At 34.5% G+C, this 13602-nt stretch overlaps 1 protein-coding gene across 4 annotated transcripts in view; it reads right to left on the reverse strand.

Moving 5' to 3' along the window:
- The window catches only part of TTC37 (tetratricopeptide repeat domain 37), a 79039-nt gene that overhangs the window by 40344 nt on the left and 25093 nt on the right, over positions 1-13602 (reverse strand). For all 4 annotated transcript variants that reach the window (XM_036020554.1, XM_036020555.1, XM_028509993.2 and 1 more), the window contains 12 exons: positions 11669-11755; positions 11482-11585; positions 10603-10729; positions 9815-9994; positions 8705-8829; positions 7309-7562; positions 6832-6934; positions 4947-5123; positions 4714-4858; positions 4469-4547; positions 4320-4381; positions 4149-4205 (listed from right to left, as the gene is read on the reverse strand). In XM_036020554.1, coding sequence (XP_035876447.1) covers positions 4149-4205; positions 4320-4381; positions 4469-4547; positions 4714-4858; positions 4947-5123; positions 6832-6934; positions 7309-7562; positions 8705-8829; positions 9815-9994; positions 10603-10729; positions 11482-11585; positions 11669-11755 — 1500 coding nt within the window. The remainder of the gene's footprint in view (positions 1-4148; positions 4206-4319; positions 4382-4468; positions 4548-4713; positions 4859-4946; positions 5124-6831; positions 6935-7308; positions 7563-8704; positions 8830-9814; positions 9995-10602; positions 10730-11481; positions 11586-11668; positions 11756-13602) is intronic.

Genomic DNA, 13602 nt, shown 5'->3' on the forward strand with positions numbered 1-13602 from the left:
GGAAAGGAGGAAACAAAACTGTCATTGTTTGCAGATGACATGATAGTGTACACAGAAAAGCCTATAGACTCTGTCAAAACACTGTTTGACCTAATAAACAAATTTGGCAAAACAGCAGGATACAAAGTCGATATCCAGAAATCAAAGGCATTTTTGTATATCAACAATGAAACAGCAGAAGCAGAAATCAAGAAAAAAATCTCATTCGATATAGCAAAAAAAAAAAAATAATAAAATACCTAGGAATAAATCTAACCAAGGAGGTAAAAGACCTGTATGCAGAAAACTACACAACACTGAAGAAACAAATCAAGGAAGACACAAACAAATGGAAACATATACCGTGTTTGTGGATCAGAAGAATTAACATCATCAAAATGTCCATACTACCCAAAGCAATTTACACATTCAATGCAATACCTATTAAAGTACCAATGGCATACTTCACAGACATAGAACAAACTCTTCAAAAATTTATATGGAACCATAAACCACCCCAAATAGCTGCTGCAATTTTGAGAAAGAAAAGCAAAGTAGGAGGGATCACAATACCTGATACCAAACTGTATGACAAGGCCACTATAATCAAAACAGCCTGATATTGGCATAAAAACAGGCACATGGACCAATGGAACATAACAGAGAGCCCAGAAATAAACCCAGTCTCTACGGTCAATTAATATTTGACAAAGGGGGAAGCAACATAAAATGGAGAAAAAACAGCCTCTTCAACAAATGGTGTTGGGAGAACTGGACAGCTACATGCAAAAAAATGAAACTCGAGCACCAACTTACACCATACAAAAAAATAAATCCAAGGTGGATAAAAGATTTAAATATAAGCCATGTCACCATTAAAGTCCTAGAGGAGAACATCGGCAGGAACATCTCAAATATTTCACGCAGCGACCTTTTTACTGATATGTCCCCCAGAGCAAGGGACATAAAGGAAAGAATAAACAAATGGGATCTCATCAAAATAAAAAGCTTCTGCACAGCTTAAGAAAACAGTATCAAAATTAAAAGAGAACCAACTGTATGGGAAAACATATTTGCCAATGATACCTCAGACAAGGGTTTAATCTCCAAAATATATAAAGAACTTACACGACTCCACTCTAAGAAGACAAGCAACCCAATTAAAAAATGGGTGAAGGACTTGAACAGACACTTCTCCAAGAAGGACATACAGAGGATCCAGAGACACATGAAAAGATGCTCAATATTGCTAGCTATCAGAGAGATGCAAATTAAAACCACAATGAGATACCACTTCACACCAGTCAGAGTGGGCATCATAAACAAAGCAACAAACAACAAGTGTTGGACAGATTGTGGAGAAAAAGGGACCCTAGGGCACTGTTAGTGGGAATGCAGACTGGTACAACCACTATGGAAAACAGTATGGAACTTCCTCAGGAAACTAAAAATGAATCTGCCTTTTGACCCAGCAATTACACTTCTAGGATTATATGCTAAGAACCTCGAAACACCAATCCAAAAGAACCTATGCACCCCAATGTTCACAGCAGCACAATTTACAATAGCCAAGTGTTGGAAGCAACCTAGGTGCCCATCAGTAAACGAATGGATCAAAAAACTATGGTACATTTACACAATGGAATTCTATGCAGCAGAAAGATAGATGGAGTTCCTACCCTTTGCAACAGCATGGATGGAACTGGAAAGCATCATGCTAAGCGACATAAGTCAGACAGTGAAAGACAAATACCATATGCTCTTACCTATAACTGGAACCTAATCAACAAAACAAACAAGCAAGCAAAATATAACCAAAGACACTGAAATAGAGAACAGGCTGACAGTGTTCAGAAGGGAGAGGGGAGGGAATTTCAGGGGAAAAGGGGAAGGGTTTACAGGAACAAGTATAAAGGACACATGGATAAAAAACTAGGGGCAGGTGGAAATGGGAGGGAGGAGGGGAAGGCAGGGTGGGTGGGCGTAAAAGATAGGATGGGAGTAAAAGATAGAAAATTGTACTGCAACAATGATTAAAATAAAATTTAAAAAAATAAAGTACTTGTAACCCTGAAAAAAAATAAAACAAAATTTATGTATTTACAAAAAAATAAATAAAAGGTCTATTCCTTTAAAAAATAAAAAAAATTCACACTATTATTTTCCTTTGTTTTATTTACAGTCTTCTAATGCAATCTCTGCTGTGACTTAATACAGTCCTAAGAATATTACTAACTCTATTTTAAAAGGATGATATTCAGGAACTTATGGTCAAGATGGAGGCGTAGGTAGACTAGCTTTGTCTCCTAGTCTAACCACAAGAAGAATTACAACTAACTTCAAAACAAAAAACATCTAGAACTGCCAGAAAATCAAACTGTATGGAAGTCTGACAACCAAGGATTTAAAGAAGCCAAATTTATCCACATGGGTAGGAGGGGCAGAGACGGGCAGTCAGGACAGAGAGGACACAGTGTAGCACAGAGTAGCAATGGCAGAATGAGCAGTCCCACCTTCATGTGTGGTGAATAAAACTTGGAAGGTTTTACCTCAGGAGTGAGCAAACCCAGCTCCAGGCCAGATCACACAAGCCAGGGTTCCAACAGTGAAGGGAAGGAAGCTGTGATTCAGTTCAACGATTTGGAACATAAGGAAGAAATAAACATTCAACCAGAACAGAATGAAGAAATAAGAACTCAAAAAAATAAGGAGAGTATAAGAAGACTCTGGGACATCGCTAAAAGTGCCAATGTTCGAATTGTAGGGGTGCCAGAAGGAAGAGGAAGAGCAAGAAATTGAAAACTTATTTAAAGAAATAATGAAGAACTTCCCTAATTTAGTGAAGGAAATATACATACAAGTCTAGGAAGCACAGAGAGTCCCAAACAGTTGGACCCAAAGAGGACCATAGCAAGACACATCGTAATTGAATTGCCAAAGGTTAAAGATAGAGAGAGAATCTTAAAAGCAACAAGAGAAAAGCAGAGAGCTACCTACAAAGGAGTACCCATAAGACTGTCGGCTAATTTTTCAAAAGAAACTTTGCAGGCAAGAAGGGACAGGCAAGAAGTATTTAAAGTGATGAAAAGCAAGTAATCTAAAGTAACCTAGATTACTATCCAACAAAGCTATCATTTAGAATAGAAGGGCAGATGAAGTACTTCCCAGACAAGGTAAAGCTAAAGGAGTTCATCATCACCAAGCCATTATTACATGAAATGTTAAAGGGACTCATTTAAGAAAAAGATCAAAACTACTAACATTAAAAGGGCAACAATCTCTCAACTATCAACAACTGAATCTAAAAAACAAAAACAAGCTAAGCAAATGACTAGAACAGGAACAGAGTCATAGATATGGAGATTATTTGGAGGGTTATCAACTGGGAGGGGGAAGGGAAAAAATGGGGAAAAGGTCTAGGAATTAAGAAACAAAATGGGAAGGCAAGAAATAGAGGAGGTTAAGAATGGTATAGGAAACGGAGGAGTCAGAGAACTTACATGCATTACCCACAGTCATAACTAAGGGAGGTGATTGCTGGAGGGAAGGGGGATACAGGCAGAGAGGGTCAAAAGGAGAAAAATGGGACAACCAGAACATCATAATCAATAAAACATACTTTTAAAAGGGTGATATTCAATATAATGGCTGAAAACATAAAACAATACAGGTATGTTATATGTAGATTTATAGAAGCTTCTAACCATGATCTATAAACACATACACAGTTCTCTATAGCTGTTCGAGTATGACAAATTACATGTAGATCACAAAGGGATTAATATCTGCTAAAGTCAAATCGAAATCACCCAAGCAAATGTTAAATAAGTTGACAGAGAATGCTAATTCTTTCCCATATTCGACCATCCTACCCCACAAACCACCTACATGGGACTCCTCTTACATGTGTACAGATAAAAAGAAAAACATCCAAACAGTTTACACTAGAGTTATTTTAATCTCTAAATGAAAAATAAACATAATTATAAAACCACAAATTTCTTGAGTGGTGTACAAAAGAAAATAAATCTTACACATTCATTAGAGAGCATACTGGATAGATAAAAATGTACATAGTATTTCTTCCCAAGAAGTTGAGCTATTATGAAGAGATCATACATAGAAAATGTTCTTTACTTTTAATATGACAAAACAGACAACACATTTACCTCAATCTTTTCATTTGCAAGGTATAACACTCCCAAGTTGGTCCATGCAACGGCATTCTGAAAAACATATATATGTATAAAAATTAGTTCCCTTGTCTACATGGAAGTGTCAGAAAATTATTAACACTAATTTCGAAGTTCTTTTCATAGATAGACACATAGAACACTCACAACTTGCTCTGATTGGATTGATTTGATGAAACAGTGCTGAGCAAGGGCACAATTTCCAATACCTGAAAAATACAGAATTTGATAAAACTGAGCATATTACCTGAAATAGACAATATTCTAAAATTATTGAAGTGTTATGCAATTCTTACCATTGTAACACGAAACTACACCAAGAGCATTCCAGTATAAGTGATTATTACTGTTGAGTCTTACTGCCTTTTTTAGACACTGAAAAGTAAAATTAGATTAATTTTTAATCCTTTAAATGTCAACATTTATATCAAGATAAATGTGGTTTATGTGAAATCACTAGAGTATTTACATTATCAAAAACATCTTTCAGAAAACTACTTAGTTTTTTTTAAGTTTATAAAAAGATTTCTCAAAATCATACATGTAATGATTTCTCCAACAATTCTTTAAGATCATTCACGGTGCTGCCTGTTTCTGCTAGATGTTGTGCTTGGCGATAATAATTAATCCCAAGATCACACCATGTATTAGATGTAGACATCAGTTTTAATGCACGTCCATAACACCTATGGAAATATAAAAGTGAATATTATGTTTTGTTATAACATCCTAATTTAATTTGAATGTCATTCTCTGGCAATCTTTGTAAATTACCTTCCTCCAAGATGGAGGAGCTCAGTTTTCTTTAATACTTGTTTTCCTTCTTTCTGACCTAGAAGGACTCCTAAAACATGCACATTCACTTTAGATGGTGAGACAGCATACAGGCTAGTACAAGCATCCCCAAGCAGCTTCCAAAGGCAAGACACATCAGCTCGATGCTGCAGAGCCCTGAAAAAAAAGTGGGATTCTTTTAAATTATATACAAAAAGTATAGACTTTATCTCTCTCACTACTACTTACAATTAAAACAAAAAAAATTATATAGTTGTCCCTCACTATATTGTGGTTCCCTTATTGAGGCTTCACTGTATCTCGGGTCTTAAAACCCACAGAAAATTAATTATGATGATAAAGTGAACTTCTTTTTAGAATGAGAAAATCGCAACTATAGTTTTCATTTTTTTTCTTCTTGAGATCTTATAAATAAAACACTGCAATTTCATTTAGGCCAAATCTTGATAATCAACTATCACAAACAGCTATGTTACTGGCAGATGGATCGGCAGATGGAATATTTTTCATTGCCTTTTCTACTCATGGAGTCCAACCAAAAATCATTTTCCAATATCTAAAATATTTGAAGGGAAGTAAGATTAATTAGTAAAGTTATCACTGAAAACCCCTTGTGAGGACCAGGAGGGAGGACAACACATTTCTAGTGCTTTTGCCTAAATATCTTAACATAATTTCTAAAATTGACAGCATGAAAAAATATGAGACATAAAAGGAAACAAGCAATTTTAAGTGTCTATACACTCATTTCCTTTTCATTTCAATAAAAAAATATGCGAAGTGAAATAACTTCTACCCACTTACATAAGTATTGTAGTAGTGTGAACTTTTAATCAGAGAAATAAATATAAATTTTGGGATTATCACTTCAAAGCTTTATATACCTCCTTATAATTGGTTGTGTTACATGCTTTCCAAAACAAAATTTCCCAAGCTAAGAAAGGAAGTATTTTTAGCTCAAGTATCATCACTCAAAGGTTCACATTTACTCTTAAATATAGTTCCAACAAAGTACACCTTCTTCACAATACCTCTGTTTTTGGTAAGAGCTACATTATGTGAGACTTGAGAAATAGCAGTAAAATTCAGTGGGAGAAAAAAAGCTTAGGTTTTCATTTCATATTTGGTTCATATTCGAAGCAGAGCAATCCTAGAGCAACCAAATCAAAAGGGAAAACAGAGAAGGCAAGTAAGAAAGGAAAAGAAGGGAAGCACAGAATGATGTTTAAGAGCAAAAAATATTCAAATGTATGTCTAACTTGTTGACTTTTTAAAGCCATCTACCACAAATAACACCTTTATCTAGCTAATGAATTTACAGTTCTATAAAATACCAGATTTACTCAAATTTTTCTGATGCCTTTCTTTTATTGGACTTCACTGTTTTTTCCTACAAAGATTATCTCCTGGAGCAATCAGATTATTTCTTTCTCTTTCCCTTGGGCCCTACCAATAAGCTTAAAATAAGCCCTTACCACTGATGTAAAGTACATTATGCACCTGAAGCCCCCCTTTTCCGATCATTCTAATTCTAGATACATTTCTAGGTCTCCTGAAAGAACACTACGCTGCTCCACTATCAGGCGGCTTCTTCCTTCCCACCCTTTCCTATATGTCCAGCATGTCATTCACTTAAGAACAAGAAATTATACTTATCCCCACTGCAAAACTACTAGCATATACATTAGAATATGTTCTAGAATTAATTTGTCTGTTATTCTTTATGCTTGATATTCTGAATAATGAATGCTATAACTAACAAAATTAACATAGAATGTTTTTATTCTAAATAGAATTTATTCTAAATTTGGCTTTATTGTTATACTAAGAAAAAAACACAATAAATAATAAGAATAATACTAACCGAGTAAAATATTCCAGTGCTTTTTCTATGTAGTCTACAGCTTTCCCATCCAGATAATCGACTAGAGCTGCTTTTGCCATCATGAGATGGCATTCCCCCAGACCTGAAATCAGGTAAGGTGGCAGCTGTTAAAACATGTACACAACACTTAGAATAAACTTCAAATAAATTTACATTAAAGCTGCTTTCCAGAAAACGAAGCTCTTATTTTAGATATCTATTTCAGATCCAATATCTATCATGATATTTGTCTAAAAGTTAAATCTCTGTCATACTACTATTTACTGATGGTTATGAATCAAGAGTTGATGTTTCTATATTCAAATGTATACAACAAGCTATACTATAAGAGGTTCATACTGGATGCTATTGACTAAAGAAGTCTTTTTATCAAGTTGTTCGATGCATTCAGGAAATTCAAGGATTTTGTACTTCAGTATCATAAAAGTCAAAGGAGCTATTATTTTAAAAAATTACCTTTCAAAGCAGGCACATAATCTTCTTTCTTTTTAATGATCAGCTGGTATTGAACAATAGCCTCCTTATATTTGCCTAGGATTTGCTGTATTGCTGCAACCTTAAACACACTGTATGTGGATTCTGGGTTCAGCTCACTGGCTTTTGTGAAGGATTTCAATGCTGTTGTATAGCCACCTCTACTTAAGTAGGCCTCTCCTAAGGATTCCCAACAGTTGAAGTCCTTTGGGTCTGCCCTTATTGCTGCCTGTAAACTAAAATTTCAAGAAAATAAGAAGATGAAAGGCAATAGAACTACTTCCACATCTGAAAGGAAAATATAAAATAAATAATTCAAATGAATCACATATATTGATGCTTCCTTTTATATAGAAAAGTTCTATTTAAATATCTGTTCCTTTTGTAAGTTGAATATTTTTAATACTAAGAAATTTTATTACAAATTTGGAATGAATAAGAACAAAATAACTTTTTTTAAAAAGTGCTGACCAGAATTTCTTTCCTTGACTATCTGGAAAAACTTTCCTATCCTACCAGTATGCCTCATCACGGTTTATAAACCTACACCAAAACGGAAACATCACAGTTAAAAAAAACTAGAATAATAGGCAAGCTTTAAATTTCTGATTAAATTCCATTTCTAGAAAAAAAAAATTTAAATACCTGTATTCCAGGTATTAAGATATATCAGAAACAATTTTATCTTTTTAAAAAATATTTATTTTTAGAGAGAGGGTAAAAGAGGGAGAAAGAAAAGGAGAGAAACATCATCGATGTGAGAGAGAAAAATCAATCAGTTGCCTCTCACACATGCCCCAACTGGGGACTGAACCCACAACCCAGGCATGTGCCCTGATCGGGAATCCAACCCGCAACTTTTCGGTTTGCAGGATGATGCCCAACCAACTAAGCCACTCTGGCCAGGGCAAAACAACTTTATCTTGATTCAAGTATATTTTATTTACCCTTAAGTGAAGCTCAAACCAAATGACTAAAAATGAGCTGCTCCAAATGCCCTTCAAGCTGCCAAATGTACCCCCTGCCCAAAACCAATGTATTGTTCAGTGGGAGAACAAAGATACTAACCCAGGCTTTTATTGTTCCTTAAATTTCTATCTAGAACCTACTGTATGTATAATACTATTAAGACTTCACCAGACTGGCTCTCTCCTTAACTACAGGACATCATTTAATCCACTTTTGCAATTCCAGTGCCTTGCAGGTAATAAGAACCAACCGATGTTAAATTATTGTTATTGTTATTGTTGCTATGTCTTCCCTCAAGATACAACCTGGTATGAGGCAACCTGTAAAGTTCATTTTGGGTACAAATGGAGTTTAAATTAAGAAACCACTAGGTTGTGAGACAGAGCTTAAATATAAGTAGGTATCTTACTCAGCCACTGCTTGAGAATGCTGACCAGCTTTCAAATAGTACAGGCCTCGTCTAAGCCAGGCCCATTTTGCAGTTCCAGCACTCGCCTTTTGAGTTACTGTTGTCAGGATAGCTAAGGCAGCTTCCTAATAAGAAGAAAGGAATAATATTAGAGATATCAAATATTATATTTTCAGAACATCTATGTAAAGTAGGCAAATACATGAGGTCCGTCCAGAAAAAAGTCCACCCACTGTTAATATAATGAGAAAGGTTTGTGTGACATGATGTAACCTGACAGCGAAGGAGAATGGACTACAATGCGCATGTGTGAACAATGATGAGTTCATTGTATTAGTCTGTGGGGGTAGTAGACATCATTGAGTGAGCATGTGTACTGTATGGCCATCACATTCAAAATGACTGAGCAAGTAGAGAAAGGAATTTTGCATTAAGCTTGAACATTCCTCCACTGCAACTATCAGGATGATTCAGAAGGCCCCATCTATGGGCACCTGTTGATTGGCAGCTTCATCAGGACAATGCATCTGCTCATGCATCATGTCTTATGCAGAGTTTTTTGGTGAAACATCAAATTACCCAGGTGACTCAGCCCCTCTACAGCCCAGATTTGGCATTCTGTGACTTCTGGCTTTTCCCAAAGCTAAAATCACCTTTGAAAAGGAAGAGATTTCAGACCATCAATGAGATTAAGGAAAATACGAGGCAGCTGATGGCAACTGGGAGAACTATGTGAGGCCTAAGGTGCCTACTTTGGTACTGAGGCATCATTGTCCTATGTACAATGTTTCTTGTATCTTGTATCTTCTTCAGTAAGTGTCTCTATCTCTCTATTACATGGCTGGATACCTTATGGACAGGCCTTATATTTTCATTTATCACTTCTAATTTTTTAAACTTACACTGGTATGTACTAAACTATAGTTTCAATAATAAATGATGAGAATTTTAATGTCTGCCAAAGAAAAGAAAACTTAGTGACAAAAAAGTTTCTATTGCAACTATAAAGATAAAAATAATGATAACTTTCAAATATACATATATGAAAGTATTTCTACTTCTACATTTAACATGAAAACATGACAAAAATGTTTAAGTCATTAGACACACCATCTCTTCAAGCTCCATGCTTAAGTCAACAGTTGCAGCTCCAGATTCAGCATCAGTGTCATCTAATTCAAAAGCTTTCCTGTAGCATCCACGGGCTCTATTTTTATCTCCTACGACATCTCTGTAATAATGACCCAAATAGCAGAAAACTTTGCCCATGTATGTATCCAGTTTAGCAGCCTTCGAAATAAAACACAAAAGATAAATGCATGTATTATGTATTTTTTAAAAGAAAGTTTTATTAAATATAAAAGTTTTATTTGGCATATAAAAATATGCCAAAACATTCTTTAATGTAAGATTTAAAATGACATAAAAGCCAAAGTGTGCTTATAAGTGTGAAAATGTTATATTTGTTAAAAGATGTGTGATATTTGAATTGTTACATTACCCTGCTTTTATTAGACAAGATAAGAAAACACTTCTAGACTTTAAACATCCAAACAACAAAAAGTTAAACATCTAGAATTACATAAGGCTCATATGCCCATAAAATGAGAGTGGAAATTTTCTAAAAACAACATTGTTTTCCAGATATAATCATGTCTCATTTTCTATAACATGAGATTCTTAAATAAGTAACTTTTACACTTCTATGGTTTAATTTTCTCCTTGAAAACCCACATAACATTCTCACAAACCTTATGTGTGAGATATGAAACATGAAAACAGTTCAGTAGTAATTTTTAAAGTAACTTATATAACTATTATTTATGGTTTTATAATGAATCCATTTCAACAAAGAATTGAATAGTAGCTTATTTTACCTTTAAATGAACTTATTTTACCTTTAAAAAGTGGGTAAGAGCCTTTGTTTTATCTTTTCTTGTTTCTTCGCCCATGAACCAATATATTAACCCAAGTTGGTAATGATATTCAGCAACTTCATCATCTTTCTCAAGAGCTCTCTGAAAACTAAGTCACGAGGGGAAGTAGAAAGGAATTCTGAAATATATATGATATAGCAGACTCCTAGCTGAAACAATCAAAGTTTTGAGTGATTCAAGGATGCTGAATTCGAAACAAGTCATTACTTTAGGACTCAGATTACAATGAGAAAAAAAACTATTTGTTTTTCAATAACAGTAGCTTTAAAAAGGACAATGGCCTTTAGCTCTAGTTTAGTGCTAGCTTAGTGCTAAGTGTTCACACTAAACTATGTTTGAACATTATAATCAGTTCATCATATTTCAAATCCATAATGGAAATTTTTTATGGTTACTGTGTTATATGCTAAATACACTTCTTTTTTTATTTAAAAAAAACCTCTTTTATCCTCAACAGAGGACATTTTTTCATCCCTTTTAGAAAGAGAGGAAGGGAGAGCAAGAAACATCAATGTGAGAGAAGAACATCAACTGGCTGCATCCTGTGCGCTCTTGGACCAGGGATAGTATGCATCCGGGCCAGGGATTGAACGCAGAACCTAGGTACGTTCCCTGACCAGGAATGACACCTGCAACCTTTCGGCTACAGGACAACCCTCCAACCAACTGGGCCACACTGGCCAGAGCTGCTAAATACATTTCTTAAAAATACTAATAAAGCTTACATAGATCAAATGTATACAGAATTGGATCTTTATCAAGTCCAGTTGTTTTGAATTTTTGAAAAATTTAATAAACTAAGATATGACTTGCTTCTATGAGCGATCTATATACCCTTACCATTTTTCTGCTTGTAGATAGTCCTTTCTGGTAAAATGAATGAAACCTTCCAGAGCGTGCGCTTCAGCTAGGTCAGGGTAAGAAGACAGAACATTTTCCATAACCTATAAAGTAGATAGCTGTCAATTCCACATCCAAATAAAAATAACTTAAAAAAAAAAACTCATTTTGGATTAAAAAAAACAACCTTTGAAGCTTCATCTAATGCGCCTTTGTTCAGATAGGCCAAGCTTTTGAGAACCAAAAGTCCTGGGACGTTATTTGCATCCGAAACCTTGAAAGCAATGGGAAAGAATTGCTATAAGTCTCCTTCAATACAGTGCAGCAATGCTGACTTCAATTAAAGAATGACCACAGAAGAGCACAGAATAAAGACACAGAGGTCCTGATTTCTATCACTATTACCACTTTCATTCTCTGTAACCTTTGTATTAGGAGAAATTTCAAACACATAAAAAGAATTAGAGGACAGTATAATAGAATCAATCACATGTACTCACCATCCAGCTTCAAAATTAGCTCAAAGCCAAACTTTTCTTCTCAATAGCTCCACCCATTTTATTATGCCCTTGCTTGGATTATCCCACATATTTTGTAACTTTTTATCTGATACTTCAGCATCTATATCTAAACATTAAGTTCCTGTTTAAATAATAATCATACTACCATTATTAACACCAAAACCAATACATCATTAACATCATCGAACAATTCGTGTTTAAAGTTCTCGGTTATCTCATAATATATTTGAGTAATTTATTTTAATCAAAATCTAAGTACGGTACATACATTCAAAGTCACTAATAGGTCTATTAAGTCTCTTTTAATCTCTAGGTTTCCCTTCCATCTCTTTTTCCCCCCATTATAGTTTAACTGTTGAAAAATATGAGCATTTTTCAGTTTCTCGTAATCTGTTTTTTTGCTGAATGTTCTGTCATGGTATTGACATGTTCCTTGGTCCTCTGTATTGTCTGTAAATTGGATAATCCAGGTTTGATGTTTTGGCGAGGGTCACTCATGTGTACTTGCACTTGGTGGTGTCTAGTTGTCTTTTTTTTCATGATGCTAATAAGCAGCCCTTGATAGTCGATGCCTAGATCTACTCATTCAGCACAAATCGCAAAAATGGTGATTATTTTTCTCATTCTATCATTCATTTGTGGAACACTAAAACAAAGAGAAATCTCCCCTCTTCTCATTATCTGTTTGATTATTCTTAGGAGAAGTCACACAGAAAAAGCAGGAACAGTTTCAGGAACAGTCATACAGAAAAAGTCATACAGGAAAAAAAAGAAAATGCCTTAATTCTTTTCAATTGGCTGCTTAGCATCCCCTAAAGATTTACTTTATTGAGGATATTTTGCTGATTTTTTTGTATAATAAACATGTGAATTTAAACATATCTGAAGTCTCTCAATCCACTGCAATAATTGGTACTCAAACTATCCACTCTTCAGTCACTGACAATCAATCCATGCCAATTCCTGAGCCGTTCTGACACAAAGCTGGGGTTCCTTTAGAGTTTCCTTGCTTTCTAGCACTGTGCGATGTCATTCTGTACATTTTCTCTCTCAGACCTGGACTCTGCCAGTTAGCCAAAGAATTTTTGTTTTCTTCTTAAAAAAAAAAAAAAAAAAAGCATTGGAAAACCTCTACAGAGCATTCACACAAAATACATTATCAGTGGGAAGAAAAGTAGAAAATAAAACAAGATATGAGTTCCTAAAGGTTGCCGACAACCCTTCTAATTTCAGAGAAATAATATGAAATACAAAAGCCCTTTGAAATATATAAAAAATGACTTTTAAAATCAAAACCTTGCAATATACTGAGTAATATAATTTTAATTTTAGATTAAAAATCCTTTCGTCTAACAAAAATCTTTAAAAACACTATGTTGTTATAAGTAATGATTTACCAGTTAAGTTTTTTTGCTAGGGAATTTCAAGTTGCTTGGAACAAAAACATTAAGCAATCAGTTTCATTCTTAAATATCAATCTTCTTCTTAGTGTTTTATTGAGTAAATCAAGTAACATTCTCTACCATGAAGCTACCAGTGTCCTTAATTATTCTTGTCAATAACCAGTAAAATATTTTTTGTAAGAAAAAATTTAGAATCC

Source organism: Phyllostomus discolor, chromosome 3 (genome assembly GCF_004126475.2).
Source record: "Phyllostomus discolor isolate MPI-MPIP mPhyDis1 chromosome 3, mPhyDis1.pri.v3, whole genome shotgun sequence".
Classification (NCBI taxonomy): Eukaryota; Metazoa; Chordata; class Mammalia; order Chiroptera; family Phyllostomidae; genus Phyllostomus; species Phyllostomus discolor.